At 48.5% G+C, this 20,237-nt stretch overlaps 1 protein-coding gene across 1 annotated transcript in view; it reads right to left on the bottom strand.

Moving 5' to 3' along the window:
• The window catches only part of SNTG2 (syntrophin gamma 2), a 229,955-nt gene that overhangs the window by 160,178 nt on the left and 49,540 nt on the right, over positions 1-20,237 (bottom strand). Inside the window, exon 2 of the mRNA XM_066237602.1 lies at positions 8,349-8,436. Within this exon, the coding sequence (XP_066093699.1) occupies positions 8,349-8,436 (88 nt within the window). The remainder of the gene's footprint in view (positions 1-8,348; positions 8,437-20,237) is intronic.

Here is a 20,237-nt window from a genome sequence, read left to right as displayed (position 1 = left end):
GTGGATGGAAGACATGAGCTAGGACTGGGGCACCATCTCCACGGCAAGCCACGTGCAGGTGCGTTCTGAGGCGACGCTATTACTGCAGAGTCTGCAAACCTCACTCTGCCATGGTTCAGGACATCACGCACCCTCAGACACAATCTTCAGTTATTTTAGGAACGTGATTTTAAAAATACTTCCCATGTCCTCACCTGGGAGCAGTGACATGCTTTGATGGCCCCTCCAGGGTGAAAAGACCCCTGGGCACGCTGCCCGTGGGGTGCCCACAGCGACACTGGGGTCCTGAGTTCGATGCTGTGGAACCACAGGAGTTAAAGGCAGTGTCCGGCGGGAACAAAGAGGGCGTGCTGGTCAACGCCAGACAGACTGCTGGTATTTTGTTTAGCTTACTGTGGCGTAAGCACGGTTCTCTCTTCTAAACACAGCAAAACTCAGGTGACTAACATGAATTTGCAAAGTCATTGAGCCAGAAATCGGGTGTGAGTAAAGCGACATTTATTTTCTCTCCACAAATGAAATGTTATCTACACAATAAGGGTGGGGGAGCCATCATTTAATCCGCCAAATACTGAGCTTGTGAAGCAGAAAACATCTACTCTACAGATGGCTGGATTTTCTGATTTTGCCTTAAAACCTGAACCTGAGAATAAGGCAGGGGTGTCAATGGACAGAGCAAATGAGTCAGAATTAGCAGGGCCCCTGAGGGGCTCCATGAGAGACCCCATTGGGAGTGGCGAGGACCTGTTTGGGGAGGGACATGAGGTGCTACATAAACAGACTGTCAGCTTCATTTGCAACCAGAGAATGCAATTTGCTGTGGTCAGCTCATCCCAAGCAACTGGAAATAGTTCAGCATACATTTTGCTGAGATTGCCCTTCTGATTATAGTTTGGACGTCTTTTGAAGTGTTCTGTCCTTTCCCCCACCCCATCTCTGTTACATGTGGAGAAAATGGGATTCTATTCTACTTTCAAACAGATAAACCAATTGTTGTGGGTTGAATTATGTCTCCCAAAAGATACTGAAGTCTTAACCCTCTGCCCCCCACAATATTTGTGAATATGACCTTATTGGAACACAAGGTCTTTGCAGATGTGGTTAGTTCAGGTGAAGGGGTCCCTGATCTGACATGACTGTGTCCTTATTAAGAGGGAAAGTACGCCCAGGGTGACAGAGACAGAGAGAGAGTTCCGTGTCAAGACCGGAGTTATGCCACCTCGAGCCAAGGACTGCCGGTAGAGCGTCGGAGGCTGCTGCAAACACGAAGCACACACCACCTTCCACGAAGACGCAGAGGGCGCCAGCCCTGATGACACCTCCCCCTGCGGCCTCCGGCCTCCAAACTGAAAGTCCATTTCTGTCGGTGACGGCATCTAGTTACTGGAACTTAGTTACGGCAGCCCTGATTAGCTAATGTGCCAATCAAGACAATTTACTGAAAATCATGAACACGCTTGGGACATACAGTCCCAAGAGATGGAACAGAGAGACTCAAAAGGGCTGTGTATCAGAATGGGGACACTCCGCAGGTCTGGGCCTTTAACTAAATTTTGATCCGACTCCAGGGATAATCTCAACACAGAAATGAGTTTATAGGAATAGACAAGACACTGGTCTCTGTCAACCTATAAACAAGGGTGAATCTTTTCTGAAAGTCAATGCCAGGTCAATTCTCAGTGATCCCTGCAAGTCCCACCCTCAGGAAAATGCCCACCTCACGACACATGCACAATTTTAAGTTATTTGTGTAAAGCTCATTATAACAAAACTGTGACTTTATCTTTTAAACAAGCAGAAGACGAAAAGCTCCTGGTTTCCTCCAACACTGGTTCTGTGATCGCGTCTCCTTCTAAATGCAGCACGGGCTCGTGACAGGAGAACCACGGGTCAGTAAGTAGGGGAAAATTCTGCTTTTTGTTATTTTGACAGGAAGAAGTAGCATTTGCACTTAATTTAATCCCAAGTATTTTGGAGAGGTGTACCCAGTTATTTTTCTGACTCTTTAATTCCAATCCAATGTATTTTTAGGTCTCCACTGAAAGAATATGTCCTGTTCGTCTCTGCTCAGCGTGCTTTAAACCCTCCCCTACGTTGATCAGATCACGAGCCCAGAGGGTCAGAAAGCCCTGGCATGAGCGGCTGTCCAGTGTGCCGCACCCACGTGTGCTGTGAGTAGTTGTATGGTGCTGAGGGTTAGGCGTGGCGCTTGTTTTAAACACGAAGAAGTATGACTGCCAGTCTTCTGACATCACCCTCCTTGCTGACACCTGCCGTGTCCTTGTGGAGGATGGGGACAGGGCGAGAGTGGCTGAGGCAGCACTCAGGGTACAGGACGGGAAGGACAAGTGTTTGCAAACGTTTTCTGCAGCGTGGTCAGTACTGGGAGAAACCACTGGTCTGATGCAGGCATCTGAGGACCCCCGAGAGCACCTCTCCCATGTCCTCAGAGCAGGTGGGAGGCTGCAGGCAGTTCCCACAAGCTCCCCGGGTCACAAAGCTCATTTTGAATACTTTGCTGATTGTCTTGCTGAGACCAGAGCCTCTCCTAATAATCTTTTCTGGGCCCCCCGCTGCGCGACATTCAGAGAGAAACATGGACATTTAATGTAGAAGCCGAAATACAATCCAGTCAAGTGGTCATGCTCCCGGAAGGTGGAGGAGAGGTGACACTTTAGGAGAGCAGGTGACAGTGTGAGCAGTGGTGACATGACAGTCCCTGCAGAGAAGCCCGGAGTCTGCGCCACACAGACTGGTATGGGAGATAGTGAATGGAGGGCCAGGCAGCAGGGAGTTGGTGTGTGATCTCAGAGTCAGCACAGAGCCTGAAACTTGATCTTGTAGAAAAATCAAAGCCACTAGAGGATCTGAGAGAAGAGACGCTGACAGACAAACAGCGCCTAAGTAGGCACAGTGCCACCCAGCCTTGGACCTAGGCCCCGGGAGAGGAGAGGAGAGGCTCCGGGTGGGTGGGGGGTGCCAAGCGAGTCAGCTGCTGTGATGTGTCTGCGGTGCACCCCAGAACTGAACCCTCCCAACGAACCACAAAATGCAGACACCAACCTTGTGAGCTTTCACCGTGCCCACTGACAAGGAACAAACAAACAAAAATCACACTGCCTATTCACAAATTATTTTAAATACAGGGTATCCTCAGCGCACCTCCCAGGCACAGAAATGAACAAGCAGCTTCAGGATCCTGAGACTTGGGCAATGAATTGTGTGCACCAAGACAGGAAGGAGTTGTGAAAACGATACATTCGTATCATCACATGTGCTCACAATCCAGAGAATCTGAGCCTGACGTCCTCCCCTCCCCCTGAGAAGAATAAAGGGCACTCGTCCAAAATAAGTAACCTCTGCCGGTCTGTCTGTCCTTGCAGCATTGTTACACAGTCTCTACCTTTCCCATGCTGGAGTTGTTTTATACAGATGTGCTGTGGGCCCTGTGTCACGCTGCCTGGGACCCACAGTCAGGAGTCTGACAATGAGGCCATCCCTCTATTCAGGGCCTGGAGGGCGGTGCCATGTGCTGTTCAGCTGTGTGTTATTTTAGTCACATTATTAGTGTTATTTTCTGCCCCTCTGGAATGGGCATTTCAGCTCTACAGGAAGACGGTCACTTGTCTGAACTCACAGGTTAACGGATGCTGTAGCTCGAAAGTCAGGTGCAAACAGCAGCCCCGCACTCTGAATGCAGGGCCAGGAAACTGTTCTGAGCTGGAGGGTATGAGACAGTCTTCGTCAGGGCATGTCACCAGGCAGGCTGAGGGGCCTGGCTCAACCACCTGCCCCCTTCTGTAGGGGGAGGGTAACTGTTTCCCTCTCTGCCTGTGTTCCAGCTGCACCTCGATCTCGCGGGACAGCAGTGAGGGCAGAATGTCCCTCACCTCAGTCCTTGAGTCCCTGCCGGGAAGAACCATTCCCAGACTGGGCATGAGCGGAGCCCCCTTCTTGGCCTCAGGACCTACCCTTGTCCCCAGAGAACTGTGGCGCCCTGCCTGTGGGCAGCATCTGTCACTCAGACTCTTACAGTGTATCTACAACACCTCCTGCGCAGGCTGAAATGGTCAGGTCGACCCGTCACCTGGCCTGTGCGGGCTTCTATCATTCTGTGGTCACCAGTGGGTCTTTGTGACCGAGAGTTGGGACCCGCCTTGGGGCTCAAGCTCCAGGACATCAAAGGGCTTTGGGCTGTCGCTCTGCTGTTGAGACCCTGTGCCTTTGAGCTCTATCTCATGATGCGAGTGGCCATCTTGCATTCATGTGGTACATTGCACCACCAGATGAATCAGCATGGACATGTCGGCACCCTTGTGTGACTGCTCCACCTTCCAGCGTCACGTCCAAGCACGTCCTGCCTGCCTGACTCTCACGCTCCGTCTTCTGAGCTGTGGGGTTGGAGTGGGAAGGAGTGAGCCAACACCTGGGTCCCTTGGTTCACCTTGACTGTCTCCTCCACACGGTGCTGCTGTCCTCCCGTTCCCCGAGTGCAGTGAAGGCACAGGGCCATTCTGCGGTGACCCTGGCTGGAGTGTGGCATTTGCCCTGCCCTCCATGTGGATGACTGGCTGCGTCTCCAGGGCCAGTGTCCCACTTTCTCATTCTGTCCTGTGTTGTCACGCATGTCTGTATCCACTCACAAAGGGACTTAACACCATGTGAGACCAGGGGGAGGGAAACTCAGGAAGGCTGCCCTGAGCACACCAGGGGCTGCCAGCGAGGCCAGAGGCTCCCCAGGGTCGCCTGGCCACCTGCGAGGCGCAAGAGGCGCTGGGTGGGTCCCCAGGAGGCCAAGTTGGGCACACAGCACAACCCACGCCCAGCACAGCAGACTGTTCTGGAAGGTATTCGTGGGGCAAGTGAGAAGAGGACAAGTGCCTACTTGTCCCAACACGGCCAGCACACCGCCCTGTGGGTAGGCTGTGAGACGGGGCACGTACTTTCAGAAGACTGAATAGATACTGCACAGCACTTGCACCACACACGTGTGCACACACATCTATACACTGACACACATGCACACCCACACATGAGTACACCCACACATGTCCACACATGCACATGCATGTGTGCACACACATCTACATACTGACACACATGAGCATTACATCACACATTCATATACCCACGGATGTGTGCATACACCACAAACATGTGCACATACTCACACACATGTGCACTCACTGTACACGTGCCCATACCTCCACACATGTGAGCACATGCACAGGGAAAAAGCCCTGACTCAGTTACACTGGATGGTGGCACTGAGGGTGAGTGATGTTCTGTATTTCCTGCATTTCCTAAATACATATAATAATACAACAAACATGCATGACTTTTTATCAGGAAACAACCTCTGAGAATACATTTCACTATAAATGCGCTGAAACCAGTAGCCGTGCATAACCGAGGATAACCCTTCTCCCCCTGCCCCAGAATGCAGGGTGGACACGACCTCTCCCCATTTTCCTCCTGGAAACCCATCGCTGTCCATGGTCATGGGCACGAGCACGGCCAGTCCCGCAGGACCCCACCCTTTGGTCCTGGGGAAAGTCCAGTGCACAGCAAGGTCTGTGACCCCCAGGGTCTGAGGGTCTGACCGTCCAGGGAGTCAGCGGTCCAAGCGACGTGGTCATGGGTCTGTGCGTGGGCCACATTCGTGTGCTCCTGCCGACCTGTCACCTGCTCTGATGGTGTTTCATTTAAACCAGAGCTGGTGCCGGACCAGTGATAAGGCCATGGGCCTGACTGAGTTAGATGCTTTTGAGCCGGGGTCACCTCCGCCCCTGCTACCCCTTTGGGCCAGCGAGCCCCACAGAGCCAGACAGCCCTGAGTGTGTAAGCAGCAATTGCAATAGCTAATTTTATTCAGCTAGCTAGAGACGCCTTCTGAGGCTTCCCAAAAGCGGGTAAAATAAACTCCCTCTAGACACAGCCAGTCCCCATCGGTGCCCACCGGTCTCTTCCAAATGTGCCATTAGGAACGTGTTTGGTTCACTCCAACGTGTGGTTTATTAACAAATGTCACTCCAATAAATTCAATTAAAAAAAGAAACTTGTCATGTCCTGTCCTAGATGCACCCCGGATGGCTGCCATGAACCACAACTGTTAGAATCATAGGACACCGTGGTCCCCAAACCAGGGTTTTCTAAACTGTGGTTTTTATATAAAAGATACACCATATTTTTCACTCCATAAAACACACCTGACCATAAGACACACCTAGGGTTTTTTTTTTATTTTTTATTTTTTTTTATTTTTATTTATTTATTCATTTTAGAGAAGAGAGACAGAGAGAAAGAGAGACAGAGAGAGAGAGAAGGGGGAGGAGCAGGAAGCATCAACTCCCATACGTGCCTTGACCAGCCAAGCCCAGGGTTTTGAACCGTTGACCTCAGCATTCCAGGTCAACGCTTTGTCCACTGCGCCACCACAGGTCAGGCACACCTAGGGTTTTAAGAAGGAAAATAAGAAAAAAAAATATTCTGAACCAAATGGTATGTTCAAGTATTTTCACTCCATAAGACACATGGGCATTTTCCCCTCCACTTTTGGGGGAAAAGAGGTGTATCTTATGGAGCGAAAAATACGGTAGATAAGTACACATATATACATATATCTCCAGCAGATGCTATCTATAATAAAAACAAAGAATCAGTTCTCAATAGTAAAAAAAGAAGATTTTAAAAGCACATAAAACATTCACCTGTTCTTTGAAAGGGGATATTTTTGAAGAGAAATATGATGGACGGAAAATAGCTTCCATAACCTTTTAAAGAAAATTGCTTCCTCGAGGTGCTTAGAAGAATGACAGGTCTATACTTTCAAAAACAAGTTTATGAGCAGTGTCCCTATTTCTGAGACAGCCTAAAATTAAGCAGGCTTTGAACCCCTTCAAACAGTTTCTTAAAAATTCTTTTATGAAAAAGCCCTAATTATTATCTAAAATAAAACGTTATTCAACATTCTCATCTTGTCAGCATGGTAGCTGTTTAAAAATTAAACTCAATCAAGTCCAAGGTGTCTGGCTCCTCAGCTCAGAAATCTTAACGCCAGAGATATTTGAACATATCCGAAAAGACGTGCTGTGTGTAATGCGACTGAGCCCTCCTCCGGGGGTGCCCTCCTCCTGCCCCCCAGGTCAGAGGGATGGTGGCCTGGCCTCAGCCTAGGTGTGTGAACAGCATTGGCTTCTTTCACCCACCCGTGCGGTTTCCACCAGAGCCATGCACAGGACCTGTGGGATCCCGCGATCCACCCCCTAGAGACTTGTACGAGGGTCTGCAGGAAGCCTCCCCTCCAGCCGCGTGACAATGAACCAAACACGTTCCTAATGGTATGTTTGGAAGAGACCGGTGGGCACCGATGGGGACTGGCTGTGTCTAGAGGGAGTTTATTTTACCCGCTTTGGGGAAGCCTCAGAAGGCGTCTTTAGCTAGCTGAATAAAATTAGCTATTGCAATTCCATTCAGCCACTGGACTGCCAAAAAGTGTTTGTGTTGAGGTCTGATGGGGACAGAAAATCTCAGGCATGTGGGAAGGGAGCGGTTCACAGTTGGAGTGAATTAATTCTGTGGTGCCCTCTGGCTACTGGAAATGCCACGTCACGCTTTTGATATTTTGCAGCATCAGACAGAAATGATATTCAGGGACACACACTCTGTGGGGACAGTCTGTGGAGCGATGTGACTGCTGGGCAAGGCTGGGCCCCTGGCTTGTCCATCCTGATCATCCAGTGTCCATATGGGGCTCTGGTTCTACCTCAAGCATAAGAACTCAGGGCTTACCCGAAGGGGCCCAGACAACAATTGTTCAGCATGCAGGAGACCTGAGGCTAAGAGAACTGACAGCCTTTGGACCAGAAGTAGAAGTCTCCCCAACCCCCCTCAACGAGCAGGAATAGAATCAGCCACTCCTGCTGACACACTCTGAAGATCAGAGGGCGCCCTGGGAAGGTTGAAGTTTTTCCACTCTGAGAATCATGCATATCAATACTTGCCAATCAAGGATACTTTTGTTGAAATGATGAGCTCTCCACCATATTCAATGACTTTCAGGAACTACTGATCAGGGAACAGTGTTTAAACCAGGGGTCTCAAACTCGTGGCCCGCGGGCCGCATGCGGTCCGCCGAACAATTTTGTGCGGCCCGCAGACTAATCCACGAAGTTCAAAATATTTTGGATAAAATTAAGTAAGCCCGTGGATTAGTCTGCGGGCTGCACGAAATTGTTCGGCGGGCCGCATGCGGCCCGCAGGCCGCGAGTTTGAAACCCCTGGTTTAAACCATGAGGGAAAGGTCTAAGGACACCAAGAAAAAATTTAAAAGCTTGAGAAGTTCTTACCATCAGTGACACCAGCAAAGCTATAAGCTCCATCACGGTTGTGACGGGTTCTCTAAGAATGCGTTCAAGGACGTGTGATCTTGGACCACTGCAGCAAGAAAATAAAATGAATGTGAGTGAACGGGAGGCATAGATCAAACCTACTCAGGGGAAGGGAGTGAGCAGGAGGGAGGAGCTCCGTCCACTGCAAAAAAACCAAATGGGGTAATACGGAAATGCTCCATCTCTCCAGCAGTAATGACTATTAAATGCAAAGCTAAGATTCTTACCAATAACTAGGTAGGTACTAAACATCTGCACATGCATACACGGATGTGATCTCTCTCTCTCTCTCACACACACACACACACACACACACGCGCGTACGCACACACACACAGACCATGTCAAGCATGTAAACTCTCCACAGCTGTGAAATGACCTTCGGTAATATGTTAACTGTGTGTATATGAGCACATAGAGTTACAGGTCTATTCACCACCGCGCTATTGTCAAAATTAAAGGCAGCAAACACATTAAGATTATATATACAGCTGTATTTGTGTCATGTGATTATCAAAAATTCTACTTCAAAATATTTATTGAAAATGATGATGAAGCTATAAATAAAATTGGTGAGCTATTGCATAAATGTGTTTGTAATCACATTTGTAGTAATTATTCATATAATAAATACACGAGCAAAATTACAGCTAGTGCTAGACACAATGTGACCACCGGCTAACGAGGTTAGAGAACATTTACTTTCTTGTTGTTCTCTATATTGTGATATTTTACTAAGAATATGCATTTCTTTCTACAGGAAATAAAATCCATATGTACATATTAATTCTAACATATGCTGTTACCAGCCCCTCACTTTTCCTCCCAGGCTGAGACTCTGATCCTGTTAGGTCCCCCTCCCCCAGGCCCCTGGGGCTGTGCCTTCCTCACAGCCGCCACCGCCATCTACTGGCGGTCCTGGCCTACAGAAGGCACACGCCCCACACGCAATTTCCAGTGACTCGGGGCCTCCTCACCAGTGCTGTTCTGGCGTCCTCGGTCCATGATGTGTCTGTTGCCACGTCCCATGGAGCCTAACCATTGGGCTCCGTGACATAAACATGGCGGCGTCCCCAGTGTTGCTACCTGGAGGTCAAGGTACATGGGCCGTCCTCTCCGTAGATGGCCACTTCCCCTGGCTCCCAGACACCAGCTTAGGACTGAGAGCCCACAAGTCCATGGATTGCAGGTCCAGTCTCGGCGCTGGCCGCCTCAATTCCCTCTGATGGGCTTCTGCGGGCGTGCCCTTGGCATTGCTGCTGGGTCTTTGGAGTGCAGACCTCTTCTCCCACCACCCCCACCCCGCACAGTCTGAGTCGCCAGGGGAGGATCTTTGCAGAGAGATGACCATTTTCAGGCAGCCAGTGCCTGCACACCAGGCCTGGGGCTGGAGCGACCCGGTCCCCACACCCCAAAACCGCCATCACAGGTCTGGAGTACAAAGGTTTTCTGTAGAAGGATCAGTATGACGGGGGGGGGGGGGCAGGTCAGTTCACAGGGCCACATCAGTGTCCATGGCTGCTCAGCACAGAGCTCTGGGGCAGAGAGCCCGTAGAGGACGGCCCTGCACGTCCAGAAACAGCTGCACCTGCTTGTCTAGGTCAGCGGGCTCAGCTGCCTGGGAGCGGGGACTTGGAGGGAGGTGTCAGTCAGGAAGCTGAGGCAGAGCTGGCAGGCCGAGGGCAGGCCACGGGGACGGGAGGGGTGCCCTCCACCCACACATCTGCCTCCCTGTTCCACATGACCTCCAATGCCCTGGCACGCCTCCCGTGAGTTGCGTGGCCGATCACAAGCCTGAGAGAAAATAGAAGCCCTAGACTCTCAGCAAAGGAGGCCCCTCAAGTCAGGGTTACTGACTTCTTTTCTTTTTTTTTTTTCCTTTTTATTTATTTATTTATTTATTGGTGACAGAGACAGAGAGAGATAGAGAAAGGGACAGATAGGGACAGACAGACAGGAAGGGAGAGAGATGAGAAGCATCAATTCTTCGTTGCAGCACCGTAGTTGTTCATTGATTGCTTTCTCATAGGTGCCTTGACCAGGGGGCTACAGCAGAGTGAGTGACCCCTTGCGCAAGCCAGCAACCTTGGGCTCAAGCTGGTGAGCTTTGCTCAAACCAGATGAGCCCACGCTCAAACTGGTAACCTCGGGGTTTCGAATCTGGGTCCTCCGCGTCCCAGTCTGACGCTCTATCCACTGCGCCACGGCCTCGTCAGGCAGGGTTACTGACTTCTTGTCAGCATCATGGAGCTTTCCTAGGGAGCACAGAGACAAGAAGACCTTTTCATCATGTGCTAGTGGCACTTGTGAGGTGTAACTTGTTTCTTTGGCTATAGTATGGCAACGAACTAAGGACCTGGCAGTTCTGTTACTCAACAACATTACCAGCTCCGTGAATACGCCGACGTTGCGTGTTTACTTAGGAGAGGCTCCTGCACAGGACGCTGTGCCCAAGGGGCAGCCTCAGCCCATTCCAAACCTGCCGTCCAGCTGTCTGGAGACGAGCTGTTGGCTCCCAGCTCACCGCAGGCCGCCGGCCGCCTTCTCTGCTCTCCTGCCCAAAGCTGCCGGTCTCTGTGTAAATTGTTCGGATCCTACAATATGCCGCTTTGAATTTTTTATGTCCCAAAGCAATTTCTAGTTTAATTACGTTTTTAAAATATGGTATGGTGCGTAGTGCAATCATTGTTACTAGCATCCATAGGAAAGCTTTGTTGCGGGAGCTTGGGGAGATGTTCTCCTGATGAAAATGCAGAATTAGGGAGCAAGAGTCAGAGAACGCGGTCCTGGGAGAAGTGAGGCATTCACAGATTCTGTTTTAATTAGACTCATTATCTTCAATTATAGACCCTATTTCCTGTTGGTTGCATGATTATTAATACTTACGGAAATGCCTGTGTCAGAATAAACTTTATTTCTTACGGCACTTGGTATTTTCTTGCTGCTTTATAACCATTTGCATGTATTAGTTAGTGCACGTGGTAATGACCAAACTCGAGTCATGTCTCATCTTAAGTATCTGTAAGTCCTGGAAGGGAGCCCGGTTCCGACTTACCGTCGACCCGAGGAGCCAGGCTTGTTCTGGGGCAGCCCTTCCTTAAACCTGGATGAGACACCAGCAAAGTCTGTGATTTTGTCCAAATTATTTAATGTCTCTGGCCCACAAATATCACTTCAAATACATAAGAAATTGCAGTTTAATGATCACAAAATCCTTTCCAGTTTAGTCACCACTACCTGCCTGTCTGACCTGTGACAAGCTTGGGCTAGAAGTCCTGGGGTTGGACTTCCATCTCCAGCATCACGTCAGAGAGAAGCAGATATAATGCTAAACCTGACTGAGCTGACCTGACGGCAGAGGGTGCATGTGATGGGGACAGTTGGACAGGGACAGAGCTGTACTACAGGTCAGCAGAGCCAAGACCAGAACCCAACTGAAGGGTGTCTGCCCACCCCTGGGCCAGTACCTTTGTTTCTCAGGGGCTGGCAGGCACTGTGGGGAACATACCGGCCTGGGGCCAGGCAGGATGGATGAATGGACAGACTGCCTTCTCCCTGTTCCCAGAGCGGAGACGGAAAGGGCTGTGCCAGCTGCATCCTGCGTGAGGGGACAGAGGGCAGACCTGCACACTCAGGGACCCGGTAGGGAGAGTCATGCGTCTGCCATCCGGCCCTTCGGGGAGAGAGAGACCTCGCTCACTGTCTGGCATCCTCGCTTGGAGTCTGAAATTGCACCGACTGTGTGCCCTTTATGGGGAGAATTTGTGGGACAGCGTTTCCCTGTGTGACAGCCAGCAGCAAAGAAAACAAGGCGGCTGTAGCCTCCAGCCCATCTCCTGAGGTTCTCAAAGTCCAATGTCAAGGGCTGTGAGCTTGCCTTCCAGTCATAGTGTGCTAAAAGAAAACAATGCATGTGGCGAGACTTAGCCGGAACAAGAAGTGAGAGACAGGCCGATGAATTCTTAAGGTATAGATAGAGTGATTAGAGACGGCATGTAGCACCAGCGTGCTCAAATCATTTAAGAAATAAAGAGGCTGGGGAAAAACAGCGTAGCAAGAGATTTCTTCAAGTTTCCAAGTAGATTTCAGTGAGAAAAAATAGAAGCCTAGAATTAAAATCATAATACAAGCACAACAGTGAAAACCCAGGGGACATAAAAACACATCACCAAATGCAGGGACAGACTGCGGCCACTGTTGTCATATCAGGATTCTCTAGCAGTTCAATATTTTCAGTGGCCAAAGGCAGTTTTGGAAAAGCAGTGAGATGGGTCGCCCCCCTGACATGTGCCGCAGGACAAAGGGGACAGAACGCAGAACACGGAGGGAACCATGCGTAGAAGCAGACAGGGGGGTGGTCCCACGGCCACTTCGTGGGACCTCAGAACAAGGCTGACCTGAGCACAGTTGCTGGTGGAGCTCGGGGGACAGAGGTCGGGCGATTGTCCAGAAAGGTGGACTGCCCCCTCCCAGGTGCCAGGGCAGAAGGGTGGTGACCATTTCCACTGCTGTGGCAGTGGGGGGAGGGGCTTCTGCTGCTGTCCTGTACCTGCTACGAGCACAAACCCAGGACATTCTTGAAGCTGCCATCGCGTCTCCCTGAGGACAGCCACCCGCTCTCCTTGCATGAGAAATTAATTTTAAAGAGAAACAGGACATTTCATTGGCCAGAAGGCTGCCTCTGTAGTCATGACTCACGTGTGACACATGTTTGTGGGCGAGCCGCCATCTGCAAACAGCAGTGGGGTCCTGGCTGTGCACGGATCAGCCACCATCACACTCTGCACTGCACACAGACGCCACGGTGCTCGCAAAGGTCACCCTTCCGTGACCCCTCACCTCGGTCAGCCCAGGAAATCGCATAGGTGAGTCTGTGCGTCTCTACCCCACTTCCTCCTCCTCTGTCTGTCCTTCCTTCTGTCCTCTGGTCGCCTTCCCATGTTATGACCTTGGGCTTTCATGTGCCCTGAAGGTGCCAGCAGGTGACTGTGAGCGCCTTCCCAGGGACAGCCGCTGCAACCACCTGGGCCTCCGTTCGGACGAAGCCCGAAGGACTGGGACCAGCCCCAATCTCAGAGAACTAAGGCACAGAGCAGCAAGGCCCTCCATCAGGCAGGACCCCATGGACGTGCTCAGGGTCCTAACAACAGGGCACCCGGAAACATGAACTGCCTCCTTGTGACTTATTTGTAATGCATTAGCAGTTAGAAATACTCACTTTAAAAAAAAAACAACAGTCAAATCATTCAGATGAGCAGTAAAAGCCTGACTCCGTCTGTCCCGCCCCATCTGCAGACACTGGCATGTGTGCCCTGTGCCTGGTTCTTGCTCCTGACTGAGCACTTCACCTGAGTGTAGAATGCAGCCGGCCCCGGCACCCCGGGCTTCACTGTGCAGGCTCGGACCCTGCGTTAGCTCAGTACTGGGGGCCCATTTCCGGGCCACAGGTGAGTGATGCGGCCACATCTGACGTCACTGAGGGGGGCAGGTGCAGGTGTGCAGGAGCCTGGGGGCTACTCTCCCACTCGTTGGACACTGTGTATTTATTCTTTCAGAAAACATACGGTGTTTGCAACATGGCCAGAGGCAGATGATGGTGCTGAGGAAATGGACCAGAAGAACACAAGCTGCCCCCACCCCCACGAGAAGCAGAGAGAGGGCTGCCACTTCCCCACAGGGGCCCCTCTGTGGACACCGGGCAGGCTCATGGGGGGCGCTCTGCAGCAGTGCTCATCTTCAGCCCTACAGACGAAATTTAGCAAAAAAACAAAACAAACGCCTTAATTTTGGCTTGTGTGAAAAAAAAGTTACATTTGAAAAATGACAAACGATCCCTTGGCCACACTGCTGTGAGTGCCTGGGACCTTTCTCTTCATTGCCTGCTTGTCATCGTGATGGAACACCTCTTGCTCAACGCTCATTATCACAAGCCAAGCCGTAAGATGAGCAGGGAGCACAAGGGACAGAAAAGGGGGCAGGGTGCCCCCCTCCCCTCAGCCAGACGCCACCATTAACAGGAGCCCGCTCTGGGCGCTCATATTAATAGATACTTAATGAAATCATTGATCACTCTGTATTTTACAAGCGCGCTTCCTCTCCACGAATCTCTTCATTCCTGATTTATGCTTCAAGCACGGCTAGCTCAGGGACCGGGACATTTACCCTGAACATGAAACGTGTCTCTCACACCACGGTTTGGAACAGTGGGAGGGCAGAGAGGGTTAGGAAACCGATGGGGCGTCTTCCCACACCTTAAGCGTCCCAGAATTAATCTGCGGTGCACTCTGTTCCCATCTCTGTCTTCCTTTGTCTGCATGATCACGGCCCCATGTGATGCCCAACTGCCACCACTGAAGGTGGCTGCCTGGATGCGGGCTTGGACTCTCTACAAACTCCTGTGGCATTTAGTCAGGAATGACATCATTGATGTCATTAGCATGAGTCATTGCTGTGAGTCAACTCTGACATAAACTAAGGGCTAAATTTATAACACCTGAGAAGTGATGAAAACGTTTAGTAATAAAAACTGTCAAAATTGAGAGCTGAGCGTAGTTGGATGGCTCTGTTGCCAGTTCCCCTCTGGGCCACTGACATACAGAAAGAATGTATATATATAATATAAGAATGTATAATATATATATACGGATGGCAAGTAAAAACAGGAAAAGAGACTTCACGCTGTGAGTCATCAGGGAAATGCAAGTCAAAGCCACAGAGACACCACCGCACACCTGTTAGAATGGCCAACATCCCGTCACTTTGGAAGACAGTTTTGCGTTTTCTCAAAAAGCTACACATACGGTTGCTGAATAAGATCCAGAAACTATGTTCCTTGGTATTTACCCAAAGGAGAGGAAGAGTCAAGGCCATAGAAAATCCTGCACACAGATGTTTAAAGAAGCTCTGTTCATAATGGCCCAAACTTGGGAGCAACCAAGATGTCCTTCAGCAGGTGAATGATAATGAAGTATCATTCAACTGAAAAGAAATGACCTATCGAGCTACGACAAGACATAAATGAACTTCAGATGAACATGACTAAATGAGAGAAAAAGCTGAGAAGGCTACACACTGTGTGTTTACAACTAGGAACAGTTGAACACAGAGAGAAAGGGACAAGTCAGCAGCTTCCAGGGGTGGAGGACGTGGCGGGGTGAATAGGCAGAGCTGAGAGGGCGTTTGGGCAGTGCTACGTGATACTGTGATGATGGGCATGTGTCATTATATGGCTGTCCAGACCCATAGGATGTACAACACCAGCTGTGAGCCATGGGCTCTGGATGACAGTGCTGTGTCCATGGAGGCTCATCAGTGGTGACCAGTGTCCCCCTCCAGTGGGGATGCTAGTGGTGGGGGAGGCTGTGTGTGTGTAAAGTCGAGGCCAGATGAGAAAATATGTACATTCACTTTATTTATTTATTTATTTATTTATTTATTTATTTATTTATTTATTGTTGTGTGTGACAGAGACAGAGAGAGAGGGGGACAGATAGGGATAAACAGGAAGGGAGAGAGATGAGAAGCATCAATTCTTCGTTGCAGCACCTTAGTTGTTCATTGATTGCTTTCTCATATGTGCCTTGACCAGGAGCTACATAGACCGAATGACCCCTTGCTCAAGCCAGTGGCCTTGGGCTCAAGCTGGCGACCTCAGGGTCTTAAACCTGGGTCTCCGCATCCCTGTATGATGCTCTATCCACTGCGCCACTGCCAGGTCAGGGCATCCACTCTATTTTTCTGTGAACCTTCTCTAAACTAAAAGGTAAAATCTTAATGAAGAAGTCCATGCGGTATGTGCCGCGGACCAGCGCAGCTTCCAAATAACGGTGCGGAATTAAGGAAACACACTTTGTCAGAAAAAAACCGATGGGACCGGGAGGACTCCTCAAACTGCCTGGCAGCATCTGAGTGAGTCACAGCCCCAGTTCGCTTTATTATATGGACCTATGCAAATCAAGGACCCTGATACAAAGTTGCACATCAAAGGCTAAGACAGGAACTCTCCCAAGGCAAAAACAGGATACATTAGTGAAATTTACAAACATCTGAAACAAAGAGTCAGAGGAAGGGTATGTATATTGCTTCCTGCAACCCAAGGAAGGAAGGGGAGTGGGTGCAAACACTCAGCATCAAAGCCAAATATGGAGATGGAGGGGGTAGAACTTAGCCCCCTGCCAAGCCTTAAATCTATAATGGCTTTTTGCCATTAACGGTCCACAACATATCCCCCTTTTCTTTTTAATTTGTGCTGAGATTTGCACTCATCTGATTTTCTAATTTGGAGGCAGATGGAAAAAATACAAAACAAACACAAAATTAGTATAGCCAATGCTAACAGATACCCAAAACAAGTATACCAATACATCACAGTGATCAAAGCCTTTAAGCAAACTCTTTAAGCTAATACAACAAGAATCTATAAAAGAGTAATGTCCTTAAAGTGTTCACCAAGTCCAAGTTGGCACCAACACCATTCCAAATCTCTGCAAATGCAACCCAACCCCAGTTCAGTCCATCAAAAATTGTCACAGGAGCAGGAGTCCAGGAAAAGTCCACTTTCAGGAGAAGTCCTCATGGCACTGAAATTGCCGTCACACTTCCACACTCTGCAGTTAGCGTCAAAGTCCCAATGACCACTGCTTCCCAGCTGGCAATGACCCAGGTAGACTGGAAAAGCCATCTGCAGCACGCATGAAGACGGAGCTTCCGTTTTCCTCAAACTGGAAAGATGAACCCAGGGGTCCTATACTGGAGCTTTACAGCCATGGAGTGGTGAGGAGAACCTTGGGATACACTAAGCTGGGTGGCAGAGGTAAATTTGTAAATTGGCAAAAAAGGAAAAAAGGAGCTCTGAATTAGGAGTAGGTCCTAGCCTAAACTATGAGTGGGGTATTGAGGCAGGAGAAATAAAAGAAAGACTATATATTAATCAAAGCAGCAGAAAATAGGACTATCAATACCCACAACAGAGATCTTTGAGGGAAGAATAAAAAACCTGAATATTCAGGCAAGACCTAGTTAAATGACCCTGTGTAAATGAGACCAGTCTACCAGCTACTTGGAAGAAATACCCCAGGCTCGTCCACAGTGTCGAAGATGGGGCCGACGGCCCTGGGCACCTTTTAGCCTTCAGTGGCAAATCCCAGTATTCTGGGCAAGGTTAGGTCACAGGTGGCTGGAGCAGGGCTGGAAGAGACTGAACCCTCCCTTAGAGGAGTGAGGGGGAAGCCTACCTTCCAGTGTGTCCCTTCTTCCTCACAGCAAAGGCATGTAAGCCTGGCAGGCTTTGGCTTAAATGACCATCCTTTCCACTATTGAAGCAGGGCCCTGATGAAGTTCCAGTTGGAGCGTTGGAGCCTCTGAGGGTGTATGCCAAGAGCTAGTATTTTACCTGATCTCCTTTGGGCTTTTTCTGCCTCTTGGTACCTTAAAAGCCATGCTCAGAAGATCTCGCTGAGGGGCTTGAGAGTCCCTATCTGCCTAGATATCTGGAGCTATTCAGAAAAGAACAAAACAGTGTCATTAGCTGGAATCAAATAAAAGTAAAAAAAAGGGTAGTAGTTTGCAGGACAAAAATTTGGGCATCTCTTGTACATCAGCATTCAAGATAAACTGTTTGAAGTAAAAAGCGTAACAGGGTAGACCTGCAGGAGCTCCAGGACATGACTCCCCCCCCCCTTTCTTTTTATATTATTTACAATTGAATCACACTTTACAATATTTTGACTTCTATTGCAAGAAATTCTTGACTTTGTTAACTTTTAACAAAAATAGAGTAAAAGCACCTCCAAACAATATTCCCACACTTATCAAAACACCCCCTTAACATTAATTAACAGGCACTTTAGAGAGTACATATCAAAACTGAAAAATCCCATTGTGATCTTCATTATTCTTCTACAGCAAAAAAAATCTTTACACCTTTATTATGTAAATCTATGCTGCTTCAAGCCTTTCACTTGCGGCCTGGAGCAGCCTGGCCAAACCAGCAAGTCTTTTGGATCCAAAATGAGCGTGCTCTACTTATTCCAAACAAAATTATATTTATATAGGGAAATGAAATTATTCCCGTTTTGTTTTCAATACTACAGCCGGCACTTCCAAAACTATTATTATCATTACTTTTCATGTAAGGACTTATTCAGGCCTTATAAACAAAGACACTTAGACATTAAACAAAGACTTCACATACAATCACACAAATCAAGAGTGAAACCCGGGGTTTTAGAGATTGAACTATGGCCTGCTTGATCTTAAGTAGGGTTATCTTAATAGGAACGTAATAAGGATATATACTAAACAGAGATCTCTCTCGAAAAATCTTAAGACGGCCGTATGAGATTTCTATTCAGCAATACCCAAATCAGGCCCCCCTTTCGCCCTCTTTTCAAGCAATGGATCAGGAAAATAAAATGATCTAAAATATTAAACAAATTAGATAATAATTGAGAAAGGGAAGAGAGCATAGGAAGTCTTATGCAATTGCTCTTGTAAAGTGAGTCTCTCATCTAGAATCATGGTGTCTCACCAGTCGTTCAGGGATCCACCGAGGAGCTTCAGCAGACCTAGGAAAAACACACACATATCCTCAGCCCCATAAGAGAACAGGGTCTGGCCCTTGCCAGATTCCTGTGAGCGGGTCCCTCCATCGCACTTCAGGGAAGGCTTTCCTTGCAGGGTTCCAGAGTCTCTCTGCTGCTGAATGACCCTGTACATCAGTATTCAAAAAATTTAAAGTGAAAAGAGCATGACAAAGAAGATTTGCAGGAGTTTGAGGGTATAATTCCCCTTTTTTAATTTTTTCCAATTGGTTTTTAAGTGTTTGATGTGCACGCTCTACAATGCCTTGACCCTGGGGATTGTAAGGAATTCCCGTCCTTAGGTCAAGTCCAAAAGTCTGATAAAATGTAGTAAATGCTTTTCCTACATATGCAGGAGCGTTGTCAGTTTTAATCAGTTTAGGAAGTCCAATAATAGAAAATGCATACAAGCAATGAGCTATAACATGTTTAGCAGCCTCTCCTGTTCTGGCAGAGGCTACTATAAATCCAGAATAAGTATCTACTGTAACGTGGACAAAGGATTGTTTGCCAAATGAAGGTATATGAGTAACATCCATTTGCCAAAGTTGTCCCGGTAGGAGTCCTCGAGGGTTAATTCCAAACGAAGGGACAGATTGTAATATAGGGCACCTTGGACAAGATTTAACAATCTGCCGCGCTGCTTCCCGAGAAAGTTGAAACTGTTTATGCAGGGCTGCAGCGTTCTGGTGATGGATAGTATGAGACTGAATTGCTTGATCTGTCATGGTTGCTCCAATAATTTTCTTTTGGGTAGCTTGATCAACAAGGGCATTCCCTTGCGCTAAAGCTCCAGGGAGCATGGAGTGAGTTCCAATATGTCCTATAAAACACGGAGCTGTATGTTGACGTACAAGTCTTTGAAGAAGGAGGAACTGCTGAAATAGTTCCTCATCAGCAGTTGTCCCTAAGACAGCAGTCTCTATAGTGGAAACAACCATAAGTAAATATCTGCTGTAAAGGAGGAGTATGGCAAATGCTGAAAAGCCATGATAATGGCATGTAATTCTACTCTTTGGGCTGATTTTAAGGTGACTGTTTCAGTATAAAGCTGTCCATTGATTATTAAGCCTGCTATTCCTGAGCTGGATCCGTCAGTAAAGATTGTAGGTGCTTCAGGAATGGGTTCATTAACAATTGTCTTAGGAAATATAAAGGTAGTAATTAATGAAAATTGAACTATTTTATCAGCTGGGTAGTGAGAATCAATTTGGCCTGTAAAATTTGCAAAAGCGATTTGCCATTTTGTGGAAGTTTCCCAGAGCCA

This window comes from Saccopteryx bilineata, chromosome 6 (genome assembly GCF_036850765.1).
Source record: "Saccopteryx bilineata isolate mSacBil1 chromosome 6, mSacBil1_pri_phased_curated, whole genome shotgun sequence".
Classification (NCBI taxonomy): Eukaryota; Metazoa; Chordata; class Mammalia; order Chiroptera; family Emballonuridae; genus Saccopteryx; species Saccopteryx bilineata.
The sequence above is the reverse complement of the archived record's forward strand: the minus strand, read 5'-3'. Positions and strand labels throughout refer to the sequence as shown.